At 37.3% G+C, this 14,414-nt stretch overlaps 1 protein-coding gene across 3 annotated transcripts in view; it reads left to right on the top strand.

Moving 5' to 3' along the window:
- Positions 1-14,414, top strand: part of birc6 (baculoviral IAP repeat containing 6) — a 250,266-nt gene that overhangs the window by 77,556 nt on the left and 158,296 nt on the right. For 2 of the 3 annotated variants that reach the window (XM_039739062.1, XM_039739064.1), the window contains exons 33-38: positions 3,812-3,939; positions 4,023-4,154; positions 4,909-5,124; positions 6,223-6,406; positions 13,873-14,031; positions 14,259-14,392. In XM_039739062.1, coding sequence (XP_039594996.1) covers positions 3,812-3,939; positions 4,023-4,154; positions 4,909-5,124; positions 6,223-6,406; positions 13,873-14,031; positions 14,259-14,392 — 953 coding nt within the window. The remainder of the gene's footprint in view (positions 1-3,811; positions 3,940-4,022; positions 4,155-4,908; positions 5,125-6,222; positions 6,407-13,872; positions 14,032-14,258; positions 14,393-14,414) is intronic. The other variant, XM_039739063.1, reaches the window with a different exon arrangement.

Raw genomic sequence — 14,414 nt, forward strand, 5'->3', positions numbered from 1 at the left:
AATCAGATGATGTGCGCAAAAATGGTTTACAGATGCTGTGTGTGTATGTGTGTGTATATATATATATATATATATATATATATATATATATATATATATATATATATATAGTGTGTACAGTGGCTTGCAAAAGTATTCGGCCCCCTTGAACTTTTCCACATTTTGTCACATTACAGCCACAAACATGAATCAATTTCATTGGAATTCCACGTGAAAGACCAATACAAAGTGGTGTACACTTGAGAAGTGGAACGAAAATCATACATGTTTCCAAACATTTTTTACAAATAAATAACTGCAAAGTGGGGTGTGCGTAATTATTCAGCCCCCTTTGGTCCGAGTGCAGTCAGTTGCCCATAGACATTGCCTGATGAGTGCTAATGACTAAATAGAGTGCACCTGTTTGTAATCTAATGTCAGTACAAATACAGCTGCTCTGTGCTAAGAGAATATTGGGAGCAACAACACCATGAAGTCCAAAGAACACACCAGACAGGTCAGGGATAAAGTTATTGAGAAATTTAAAGCAGGCTTAGGCTACAAAAAGATTTCCAAAGCCTTGAACATCCCACGCAGCACTGTTCAAGCGATCATTCAGAAATGGAAGCAGTATGGCACAACTGTAAACCTACCAAGACAAGGCCGTCCACCTAAACTCACAGGCCGAACAAGGAGAGCGCTGATCAGAAATGCAGCCAAGAGGCCCATGGTGACTCTGGACGAGCTGCAGAGATCTACAGCTCAGGTGGGGGAATCTGTCCATAGGACAACTATTAGTCGTGCACTGCACAAAGTTGGCCTTTATGGAAGAGTGGCAAGAAGAAAGCCATTGTTAACAAAAAACCATAAGAAGTCCCGTTTGCAGTTTGCCACAAGCCGTGTGGGGGACACAGCAAACATGTGGAAGAAGGTGCTCTGGTCAGATGAGACCAAAATTGAACTTTTTGGCCAAAATGCAAAACGCTATGTGTGGCGGAAAACTAACACTGCACATCACTCTGAACACACCATCCCCACTGTCAAATATGGTGGTGGCAGCATCATGCTCTGGGGGTGCTTCTCTTCAGCAGGGACAGGGAAGCTGGTCAGAGTTGATGGGAAGATGGATGGAGCCAAATACAGGGCAATCTTGGAAAAAAACCTCTTGGAGTCTGCAAAAGACTTGAGACTGGGGCGGAGGTTCACCTTCCAGCAGGACAACGACCCTAAACATAAAGCAAGGGCAACAATGGAATGGTTTAAAACAAAACATATCCATGTGTTAGAATGGCCCAGTCAAAGTCCAGATCTAAATCCAATCGAGAATCTGTGGCAAGATCTGAAAACTGCTGTTCACAAATGCTGTCCATCTAATCTGACTGAGCTGGAGCTATTTTGCAAAGAAGAATGGGCAAGAATTTCAGTCTCTAGATGTGCAAAGCTGGTAGAGACATACCCTAAAAGACTGGCAGCTGTAATTGCAGCAAAAGGTGGTTCTACAAAGTATTGACTCAGGGGGCTGAATAATTACGCACACCCCACTTTTCAGTTATTTATTTGTTAAAATTGTTTGGAAACATGTATGATTTTCGTTCCACTTCTTACGTGTACACCACTTTGTATTGGTCTTTCACATGGAATTCCAATAAAATTGATTCATGTTTGTGGCTGTAATGTGACAAAATGTGGAAAAGTTCAAGGGGGCCGAATACTTTTGCAAGCCACTGTATGTATGTATATATGTGTGTATATATATATATATATATATATATATATATATATATATATATATATATATATATATATATATATATATATATATATATGTATATGTATATACAGTGGAGGAAATAATTATTTGACCCCTCACTGATTTTGTAAGTTTGTCCAATGACAAAGAAATGAAAAGTCTCAGAACAGTATCATTTCAATGGTAGGTTTATTTCAACAGTGGCAGATTGCACATCAAAAGGAAAATTGAAAAATAACTTTAAATAAAAGATAGAAATTGATTTGCATTTCATTGAGGGAAATAAGTTTTGAACCCTCTAACAAAAAGACTTAATACTTAGTGGAAAAACCCTTGTTTGCAAGCACAGAGGTCAAACGTTTCTTGTAATTGATGACCAAGTTTGCACATTTTAGGAGGAATGTTGGTCCACTCCTCTTTGCAGATCATCTCTAAATCCCTAAGGTTTCGAGGCTGTCTCTGTGCTACTCTGAGCTTGAGCTCCCTCCATAGGTTTTCTATTGGATTAAGGTCCGGAGACTGACTAGGCCACTCCATGACCTTAATGTGCTTCTTCTTGAGCCACTCCTTTGTTGCCTTTGCTGTATGTTTTGGGTCATTGTCGTGCTGGAACACCCATCCACGACCCATTTTCAGTTTCCTGGCAGAGGGAAGGAGATTGTCGCTCAGGATTTCACGATACATGGCTCCGTCCATTTTCCGTTAATGCGATTAAGTTGTCCTGTGCCCTTAGCAGAAAAACACCCCAAAGCAAAATGTTTCCACCCCCATGCTTGACGGTGGGGACGGTGTTTTGGGGTCATAGGCAGCATTTTTCTTCCTCCAAACACAGCGAGTTGAGTTAATGCCAAAGAGCTCTATTTTGGTCTCATCAGACCACAGCACCTTCTCCCAGTCACTCTCTGAATCATTCAGGTGTTCATTGGCAAACTTCAGACGGGCCTGCACATGTGCCTTCTTGAGCAGGGGACCTTGAGCCCTGCAGGATTTTAATCCATTGCGTGTAATGTGTTTCCAATGGTTTTCTTGGTGACTGTGGTCCCTGCTAATTTGAGGTCATTAACTAACTCCTCCCGTGTAGTTCTAGGATTCTTTTTCACCTTTCTCAGAACCATTGACACCCCACGAGGTGAGATCTTGCGTGGAGCCCCAGAGCGAGGTCGATTGATGGTCATTTTGTGCTCCTTCCATTTTCAACAATCGCACCAACAGTTGTCACCTTCTCTCCCAGCTTCTTGCTAATGGTTTTGTAGCCCATTCCAGCCTTGTGCAGGTCTACAATTTTGTCTCTGACATCCTTGGACAGCTCTTTGGTCTTTCCCATGTTGTAGAGTGTGGAGTCTGCTTGATTGATTGATTCTGTGGACAAGTGTCTTTTATACAGGTGACTAGTTAAGACAGGTGTCCTTAATGAGGGTGACTAATTGAGTAGAAGTGTCTAACCACTCTGTGGGAGCCAGAACTCTTAATGGTTGGTAGGGGTTCAAAACTTATTTCCCTCAATGAAATGCAAATCAATTTCTATCTTTTATTTAAAGTTATTTTTTCGATTTTCCTTTTGATGTGCAATCTGCCACTGTTGAAATAAACCTACCATTGAAATGATACTGTTCTGAGACTTTTCATTTCTTTGTCATTGGACAAACTTACAAAATCAGTGAGGGGTCAAATAATTATTTCCTCCACTGTATATATATGTATATATATATGTATATATATGTATATATATATGTATGTATATATATATGTATATATATATATATATGTATATATATATATATATGTATATATATATATATGTGTGTGTATACATATATGTGTGTGTGTGTGTGTGTGTGTGTGTATATATATATATATATATATATATATATATATATATATATATATATATACAAATTGCAAGTATGTATGCCAGATCGCCATTGTATGTTAAAGTAATTATAAAACATCTGTGATATGTTTATTATACCTTCATGTTTCATATTTTACATTATATGAATGGCTTAGTATAAGAAAACATGACTTTTCTAGTGAAAGGGTTTATATGAAAATTTCAACAGTTGTATATTAATATTTTCTAAGGAAACCAGTGGAGCTTCATTAACAACAGTCTTCAGTCTCAGAGCATGAGTAGGTCATCAAAAGGAAATAGCAGTTTAGATCGGTTGTACTCCAGAAAAATAAGAAAGCAACTAGTTCATCATAAACAGGTACAGTAAATACAGCATTTTCTTTTCAACAGTGTTCTGCACTTTTTTCCCCAGAATTTTATATTCAATGTTTTTCTTTGTAGCAGTTAAATCTGTTGAAAGCCAAACAGAAGGCCTTGGTGGAACAAATAGAAAAAGAGAAAATCCAGAGTAATAAAGCATCTTCATATAAGCTTTTAGTGGAGCAGGCAAAACTTAAACAAGCCACATCAAAAGTAAGAATATTGGCATTCTTTACCAGTTATATGCATGTTTATTCAACAGTTGCTGCTTCTGGAAAGTGGTATTTGTGACTAACAATTGATTTTTGTGTCACTTATGAATGACGACTAAAGAACACTTAATTCAGTTAAAGGCTGTGTGTGCGCACACGCAGATGTCTTGTGCACATATAAGACTGTGATTCTAAAAGATGCTGAAATACGTTTAGAATTGTATTTAAATTAGGGGGACAACTGACATTTTATTATTTACTAGTTGATGGGTAAATGCCATCTAGTCATTGTGTCATTGATGCTTTATCTGTCTAAAATATATTTTAATTACTTACAAATATCATTATTATTAACCTGTAAATGTTTTTAGTACTCCAGATACTTGTTGACAGTAATTGAATGACATTCATTTATCTAAGTGATACAAGTTTTAGTAAATTTTGTTATTTAAGGGGAATGTCCAGTTGAAAACGATCGTCATGTTTGTGCAAAGAAAGAAGGAGAAGGAAAAGAGGTTAAAAAAAATACAAATACAGAATGATGAGGCAAGGACTTTTTTCATTTAACTCTTGGTTACACTGAACAATCAAGTTGATTTTAGATGTAAAGCCAGTCATTCATTTCTCATCTGTAGCTTTTTGACTAGTAAGAAATTACTTGTGTTTGCACTTGGGTCAGTAAAGACCCAATAAATAATACAGGGATTATTTTACTGAAATCTTTTATTGTATTTGAATTTTTATTTGTAATTTAGCATTTCAAGGACTTAATTCGACTTCGACGCACAGCTGAATGGCCCCGCTCCAATTTGGATGCAGAAGCATCAACAACCAAGGACTCACCAGAAGTTGAACCCTTGCCTTTTACTTTAGCTCATGAACGATGCATCTCTGTGGTTCAGAAGCTTACCCTTTTTCTTCTGTCAATGGATTTTACTTGTCATGCTGATCTTTTGCTTTTTGTATGCAAGGTAACAAGCACCAAGTTATTAAAACCTGTTAAGTTTTTTTTTGTACACATTTTCTTGTAACTAACAAAATCCGCCCAACAATCAGCACTGTAAACGTGCTTAACCTAAGGACAGTATCCTGGCATCATGAGGTACAAGGCAGCAATCTTTTCTGAGTAGGGGGCTGCAGTGAATCTTAAGATATATTAATGTGAGAACAGTTAACCTACCCAAATATTACATTTGTTTAAAAGTAATGCGCACTGAGAAAACCATATAGACACTTAACAAAATATGCAGACTCTTAATACAAGCTAGCCATGCTAGGTTTCAAAATAATTTTTTGGATTAGCTTATGCCATTGATAAGCTATTATGGTAGCATCAGAGACAAATCGAGGACTTGCACTAGACTACCTCACACATGGTTAACTTGGAGAAACCGGTCAACAGAATACTTGTCTTTGGAATGTGGAGAAAAGACTCGGACCCTGGCTGTCATCTGCAGGCAGACATGGGAGAACATGGAACATTGACATTAATTGGTGTGTTTCATCATTGTAGTCTCTGAACATTTAGCATTGTGCTTTTAAGAAATATGCCCATTGTTGTAATAAAGATTTCAAGATGTATTTTAAGAAAAGTTCAGTTTTTCTGGAGTCTATCGTCGTGTAGCTCTAGTTAGAATTAGTATGGACCATACTGAGTATAATGTAACATTATTATACAGTATATATTATATTCCTAGCATTAGCATTTAGGCCAATAAAAAAGGAGTTGGTCCTTTGTTAATGGAGTAATGTAAAAAAAAAAAAAAAAGTGCATTATAAAGCAAACAATTTCTTATTTTGTGTGTATGATGACATGAACAGTTCTGTCTTCACACAGAGTCTGCCGTTTATGTTATCTCGGGCTTTGTTAATGTTTGTTCAAAGGTCTCGCGCAGTTTGTGATCAGTAACAGGTGATGTAGTTTATGTCCAGTGATATGGTAGGCGATTCTCAAATATGTTGGTGATTGTCTATATTTTAAATCTGTATTTTGAAAATATGTAGGTTTTTTTTTTGACAGTTTCACATGCACTTTACTACCTCATTTTTTTTTTTTCTTCATGTTACAGGTCCTTGCTAGGATTGCAAATGCCACTAGACCAACCATACATTTATGTGAAATTGTTAATGATCAGCAGTTGGAAAGATTACTACTTCTCCTTGTGGGAACAGACTTCAATCGAGGGGACATCTCTTGGGGTGGAGCATGGGCACAGTATTCTCTAACATGCATGGTCCAGGACATCCTGGCAGGTAGGAGGTGAAACACTGGCTTTGTGCACTCGATAAAATAAAATATGTATTTTTTCCTTTTCCACGTGTGAAGTTTTTGCATCTCCTAATACAAATTAAGCCTTATTTTCTTTTAAGCTTGGTAAATGGGAGTATTTTTAAAATACCTATACACTATCAAAAAGTAAGACACCTAATAATGTGTGGTTAAATAACATGGTGCTTATTAGTTGGAAGTAATAGGGTTGAAATATCTCATCATAATTTTATGGGTTCCTACACAACACACAGATTAATAAAGTAATCTGATGCTGGCAAACACATGCACCCATTTGTGTTTTTTTCCCCCTTCTCAAAATTACTATTAGGTAATAGTGGCTAGAGATTTTAACTATGTCTTAAACTAAACAATGTATTGTACTTTTTCAGGATCAATATTACCTAAAACTGCCCCAGTGGCTTGAGATTTCTTGCAACATAATATAACTGTAACTCTTCTGGTGTTTCAGTAGTCATGGTACTTAGGGGGCAATTGTTGATTTAGTTAACTAGGAGATCATAACTTTGTTTCAATAAATAAATATTTGACAAAGTTCCCAGAAATATGTCCTCTCTCTAGTAATGATATTTAAGGGTCAGATGATTCCATTCCTGCTTGTTAAACAAGACTACAAACAAGAACGACACAGAAAAATGTTTTTTTCTTATAAATGAAGAGTATAGCTTATACCTGCTGGTGTGAAAAGCGATAACCCACAGAAATACTGTAAATGTTTTACTTCAAACATCTATTTTTTAAAGCATGATTAAGATTTCTTATAAGTTTAGATTCACAAAACCATTTAGGTAACGTTTTTAGTCTCTCTCTGTGGTTATAGTTGCCCTTTAATAAATGTAAAGTGGAAAATCCATAGTTTTAAGATATGTTGACCCATTACATTTTTTTTTTACAAAACATGTCTAAACTGTTAATATTGGTAAAGTGAGAAATTGCCCATCTGTAAACTTTACATGAGACAACTACATAAATTTTTCAGTGACAAAAATTCAAGTCCTTTACAGTTACAAATTCCTAACAGACTAATTTCACTTTTAAGCACAGATGCTAATTTGTTGGCAATTTCGGTAGCTAATTGAATTGAGATGTTAAATATGCTACTGATAGGCATTATATACCTACAACATATAGTCTCCTGCACTTAAATGAATCTTTATGGCATCATTACTTGAAGCAAATTTTATATTGATGCTATCTTTTGAACAACTTTTATTCTAACTCAGAGTTTTCCTGACAACTGACTCACAGACTTGTGATAAATACTTTGTGAAGCGCTAATACCGTGTTTTAATATTAGGTGGAATGGCATTGGCGTCTGTGCACATTATCATGATAATTTTCATTAAACTTTTAGTTTAATTCAGCATTCAAAATAAATAAGTCATGGCAAAATAGTAGTAGTAATCTTTACTAATAAAAGGCAAAGCCCTCACTGACTCACTCACTCACTGACTCATCACTAATTCTCCAAGTTCCCGTGTAGGTAGAAGGCTGAAATTTGGCAGGCTCATTCCTTACAGCTTCCTTACAAAAGTTGGGAAGGTTTCATTTCGAAATTCTACGCGTAATGGTCATAACTGGAAGCTATTTTTCTCCATATACTGTAATGGAGTTGAGCTCGGAGTTTCGTGTGACATCATCACGCCTCCCACGTAATCACGTGAACTGACTATCAACGCAGTACGTAAAAAACCAGGAAGAGCTCCAAAGAGCGCTGAAGAAAACATGCATTATATAATTGAGAAGGCAGCGAAACAATAAGAAGCGAGCGAGTGACCTATACAACCATATTCATGAGTGCTGCTACTTCGGAAACAAAGCACGGTGTAAACCTAAAGTTTAAATTAAGTTCATAGACAGGCTGCCGCTGGCGTTTGTCATGCCCACAGGTAATGCGGGATACAAGTTTAATAAGAGGACGCAGGATATAAACGAGAGTTTTGATCACTTTGTAACTAAGTTAAAATTGTAGCTGAAGGGCTGTGCTTATGCAAATTCCGAGAGACTGTGTTTGTGGGGGATTGACAGTTAAGGCGGGTGGAAGAGTCATGTCATCATCTCCCCTCCCATTCACCTCATTTCGCTCTGAGCTGAACTCTGCTAAAGCCGTCTTGAGGAACCCACTTTGTGACGCTGCCACCAAATACTCACAGAAAAATCCACAAGTTAATACACACGCTGCCTCTACAGTTTCTCCACATTGAATCCTCCAGGCACTACTTACAAAAGGTTACATTGACAATCGTGTTACGTTATTTTTAAAATGTTTCCTTTTCTTAGCACAAGCACAGCTGAGAAGCTTCGATCCATGTGCTCCATAACGCGTTAAAAAATAATGCATTTAATCACACTTTGCATTCCAGACAAAGAGGAACTTCTGTCAATGCATGATTTCCTGGTACACCGATTACATTGATCAGCGCTTCCCGATTCATTTTACCCTCGCACCCCCTTGGTTTGAGAAAAAGTATGAAAAAATATGAGGTTAACACAGAAAAACAGATCACCAGTTGAAGCTTTATGAATAATCGATTCGCGATCAATAATTGTTTTGGTAAAGCCATACTCCGTGTAATCCTCCTTCTATTTTATAATTTTTCCGCCACTAGCCATGATTAAATGAACGGTAAAAAAGTAAGAGCGAAGCGAGAGTGACTTATTCAGGCAGGCAGGCGACAGCTCAATAGCTCGAATTTGGATATAAGTAGGTTCTATTTAGTCACCAGAAATATCTTTGATAGGAATGGAAGTTGAATTTAGTCTTTACATTTCTATGGTAAAGAAAAAGTTATGCAATGATGACTAAATTTAACTATATAAAGTCAAAACTTGTATATATAAAGTCGTTCCCGAATATATAAAGTCAAAACTTGATTATATAAAGTCACTGTTGGAATAAATAAAGTCAAAACTTGAATATATAAAGTCATTCCCAAATATATAAAGTCAAAACCCAAGTATATAAAGACGGCGTTGGAATATTTCGGAATATATAAAGTAAGCGCTGGAATATATAAAGTCAAAACTTCAATATATAAAGTCAGCGTCGGTATATACAAAGTCAGCGCTGGAATATCCATCCATTTCCCAACCCGTTGAATCCGACCACAGGGTCACGGGGGTCTGCTGGAGCCAATCCCAGCCAACACTGGGCACAAGGCAGGAACCAATCCTGGGCAGGGCACATGCATCATTTTCAAAACATTAACCGAACAGTGTTTTTTTTATTTATTTTTCTGAATACGTTTTTCTTAACTTAGTTCAGTTCAGAGTCGTTTCAATCAATAGATTTTGACTTTGACTTTATATATTCAGGAATGAGTTTATATACTCCGATGTTGACTTTATATAATCAGGAATGACTTTATAAATTCCGACGCTGACTTGATATATTCCAGCGCTGACTTTATATATTCAACTTTTGACTTTATATATTCAGAAACAAGTTTGACTTTATATATACCTACTCTGACTTTATATTTTCAAGTTTTGATTTTATATATTCTGGAATGACTTTATATATTCTGACGCCGACTTTATATATTCAGAAAATCAATGTATTTGCCTGTTTGGCACCCCATAGTATGTGTGTCTATGTATATATGTACACATGTGTGTGTATGTATATATATATATATATATATATATATAAATCTATCTCTGTATCTATCTCTCTATCTCTCTATCTATATCTATATCTATATCTATATCTCTAATGGAGCCAACCTGGACACAGACAGGCGGACATGTTGTTTTTCAAACCACCACACGTTTATTTACAAATATAATGGTCACTAAGACCCAGTCAATTGTGCACAAAAACAGACGGCCCCTTTTATACATGACCCGGATGAGCTCCAGGTGCTTCCGACACTCCCCCGTTGGCCACGCCCCAGCGTGGCGGAAGTGCCGGCTGTTCTCCCGGCAGCTCTCCGGGTATCGCCCTTATTCTTCCCCAGCACTTCCTGGTGTGGCGGAAGGGCTGAGGTAACAGGTCCCCAAGGCATTGGGGCGCCTCCTGGCGGTGACCACGGGCCCCTACAGGGTGGGCCTTCCATGCCCTCAACCCGTGGCCCCCAGAGCAACCAGGAAGGCGGCCCCCACTTGATCCAGGGTGGGCCTTGACCCTCTTCCGGTCCCTCACGGCGTTCCCCCCGGCATCCCAGACAATAAATAAATATAATATATATATGCCAGCAACACTCATGACAATGACAAAACAATTACATTGTCAATCATGTTACGTTATTATTAAAATGTTTACTTTTCTTTTTACTTCTCCGCTGCCAAGCGCGGGTATTCTGCTAGTAGTAGTAATATTTTAATAAGCAAAAATGAGTTGGATTCGGCTTGGAATTACTTAAATGCTTTAATCCGATCTGTCCCGTTGTGCCACAGGTTTTTACATTTAAAGGCATTTAATTTTTAAAGGAAGTGTTGTGGATGCATGTCATTGTTCCTTCCAGAGTTCCCCTGGTTGAAGTCACCATGGTTCCTGGGTAAGATTGAGCGATCATTGGAATGCTAGTGAGAAAATGCGTCATTTCTATTGCCGAGTCTCTGTTTGCAGAGGGAGCAGAATAAGCATTAATTAGGAAGATGAAGCTTCTATTTTTATATTTTTAAATGGTTGCATATTGACACGGTTACCTTCCAGTGTCAGGGTTTTATTTATCCTATTTGCTAGGAAAATCCACAGATCTTCACAATGAAGTCTCCAGTTTCTCTTAATCCTCTCTTATCTCCGTTAGATAATGTCATTCTTAAATTAAGTATAATGCCAATTATGTCATGAATATTCACATTTCATTATAATATTTGTATTAGGTTGGCTAATGTTCCCTGAAGCAACAGGTTTCATGGCATTACAGCGCCATCTGCTGGAAAAGTGTATGACTTAAAAAACTAGCCCTTAATGGATAGAAAAAGTATCTTATTGGTAAGAGTTTATGGCAGATATTTTTTCAACTATTCAGCCATATATGTTAGGAAGATGCAAGGATAACGTCTCATTCCGTCCTTTGCAATGCAATCTCATTCTATTTAAAGCTTTTAAAAGTCTTTTCTAAATTTGATGCAGTTTCATTTTGTCGGTCTGTATTAAACAGAAGATGGCATTGCTTATGAATTTTGTTTGTCGACTTTATTAGTTTGACAGTAGTATTATTAATGCATGAATGTTATATATATTTCTGTCTTTGCAAATTTTTTGTGATACACTAGCACAGGCAAAATGATATGTATGTCAGATGGCTGTAAATGATGATGATGGTTAACAGAACAATGTATACGTGATTTTCTTATTTAAATCCATGTGTAGTGATTTTACTTCATTTATAATACTGCTTTAAGCTCCTTTTATTTTTATGTTTTTTTTTAGTTTTGTACTGTTGGTGATTCAGTACAGAGCAAGGCATTCAAGTAAAGTCTGTTTATTTTGCTTCAGTGCTTGAGTCTTGTCACCTATTTAGCTATCTTTTAAGCTTTGCAAGATGCACACAGCAAGGGCAGAATAGCAGGAATGCTGGAATTAATTTGCCACTGCTGGTCTAGTCTGCAGAAAAACAAATGCTAGAAGTCCATGTTCTGATTTGTGTAGTGCTATAAAAGTGTCAGTAAGAGAAACTTGCCCCCATAGGAGAATATTTATTACTTGCCTAAAAAATAAACCTGGTGGTTTGTGCTTTTTATATGTATGTGTATGTGTAATATGCGCACGCACACACCCACCCACAAACCCTTTGCACAAGTACTTAAGTGGGAACCTTGCTACCTAATATTGCACATTCAGCAAATTATGCATAAATTGCAGTAAAAAATTAAAGCAACCTATTTAGAATTTATATTGAGTGTTATTTGATATATTTAATGATATGCAATATAGACAACTAGCTGAAATACCCAGTGTTGCCGGGAGGAAAATAGTGTTTTTTTATTTTCTTTTCTTTAATTGTTTGAGAAAATTACTTAAAAAATAAATTAACAAACAATAAAGACTCACTGATGTGCTTGTCTTGCGGTCTTGTATGTATGATATAATCCAACTGACTCTCGGAACCGGTCAACTCTATTTAATTGCAGAAGCAACAGGGGCGCGGTGGAGCTCAAACATAAAGAATGCGCACAGTCACCTCCAGTTGGCCCTCTGGTGGTCGTTCTAAATGTCAACTGGATGAAAACATGAATACAAGACCGTAAGATCACCCTACCCAGAAGGGAGTGGGTTAGGGTTGATTTCACCCTACAATATTTGTAGTCAACGAATGAGAAACATGTACCAAGTTTCATGTAAATCTGTCCAGCCGTTCGGAAGTGTTGCTGGAACATACATACATACACACACATTGTCTTTTATTTATTTATATATATTTATATATTTATATATATATATATATATATAGAGAGAGAGAGAGAGAGAGAGAGAGAGAGAGAGAGAGAGAGAGAGAGAGAGAGAGAGAGAGAGAGAGAGAGAGAGAGAGAGAGAGAGAGAGAGAGAGAGAGAGAGAGAGAGAGAGAGAGAGAGAGAGAGAGAGAGAGAAAAAGAAACGTCCTCAGACTTTCAACTGGTTTTACTTTCAGTAAATATTTGTATGAACACTAAAAGAGTCAACACCATAAGACATAAACTAAAAATGTTTTACAATGTGTCCCTGAATGAAGGGAGGCTCAAAATCAAAAGTGCCAGTCAGTATGTGGTGTGGCCACCAGCTGCTTGAAGTACTGCAGTGCATCTCCTCCTCATGGACTGGACCAGATTTGTCAGTTCTTGCTGTGAGATGTTACCCCACTCTTCCACCAAGGCACCTGCAAGTTTCTGGACATTTCTGGGGGGAATGGCCCTAGCCCTCACCCTGCGATCCAACAGGTCCCAGGCGTGCTCAATGGGATTGAGATCCGCTCTTCCACTGCGAGGATGATCAGCTGTCCTTCCTGTCTCCCTGTAGCGCTGTCTTAGGCGTCTCACAGTGCGGACATGGCAATTTATTGCCCTAGCCACATCAGCAGTCCTCATGCCTCCCTGCAGCATGCCTAATGCACGTTCACGCAGATGAGCAGGGACCCTGGGCATCTTTCTTTGGGTGTTTTTCACAGTCGGTAGACAAGTCTCTTTAGTGTCCTGCGTTTTTAGAACTGTCACCTTAAATGCCTACTTTCTGTAAGCTGTTAAGGTCTTAACGACCATTCCACAGGTGCATGTTAATTAATTGATTATGGTTAATTGAACATGCATGGAAAACATTGTTTAAACCCTTTACAATGAAGATCTGTAAAGTTATTTGGATTTTTAGAACATTATTGTTGAAATACACAGTCCTGAAAAGGAACGCTTTTTTGCTGAGTATATATATATATATATATATATAGATAAATATATATAGATATGGCCATTTTTGTTTTTGATGAGCATATGTTAAAAACTTTGTTGCAGGTGAACTGCTTACTCCAATTCTGTTAGATTCAGTGGATGAAGGGATAGTGGCAGAGGAACCTGGGGCATCGGCAGGAGATTCCGATGATTCTCTTCAGCAGCCTAATGCTATTCCATTGGTTGAAAGCATAGATGAAGCATTAGCTCCTGATATTGCAGGTAATCCAGCAAATCTCAGTTGCTTTCATTGAGAAAAAGTATGTTGTTTATATCTTAATGTATCTCTTTAACATAGCCTGGGAAACATTTGTTTTTAAATTGTATATGTAATTATTTTTCTATGAATTTGTCTTTTAAAAATGTATTCTTTGCTGGGCCCGTAAATTAAAAAGCAATGAAATGTGGTTGTAATGCTTGCTTCACTTTTTTTTTTTCCTTTTTTGAAGGTGCTACACCTCTGTCAACTTTGGAAAAAGATAAAGAGATAGACTTTGATTTTATCCAGGACCTTATGGATATTGATATTGATCCTTTAGACATCGATTTGGAAAAGGATCCACTGGCTGCTAAAGTTTTCAAGGTGTGATTGTCCTCTTTTATTT

This window comes from Polypterus senegalus, chromosome 16, assembly GCF_016835505.1.
Source record: "Polypterus senegalus isolate Bchr_013 chromosome 16, ASM1683550v1, whole genome shotgun sequence".
Lineage (NCBI taxonomy): Eukaryota > Metazoa > Chordata > Cladistia > Polypteriformes > Polypteridae > Polypterus > Polypterus senegalus.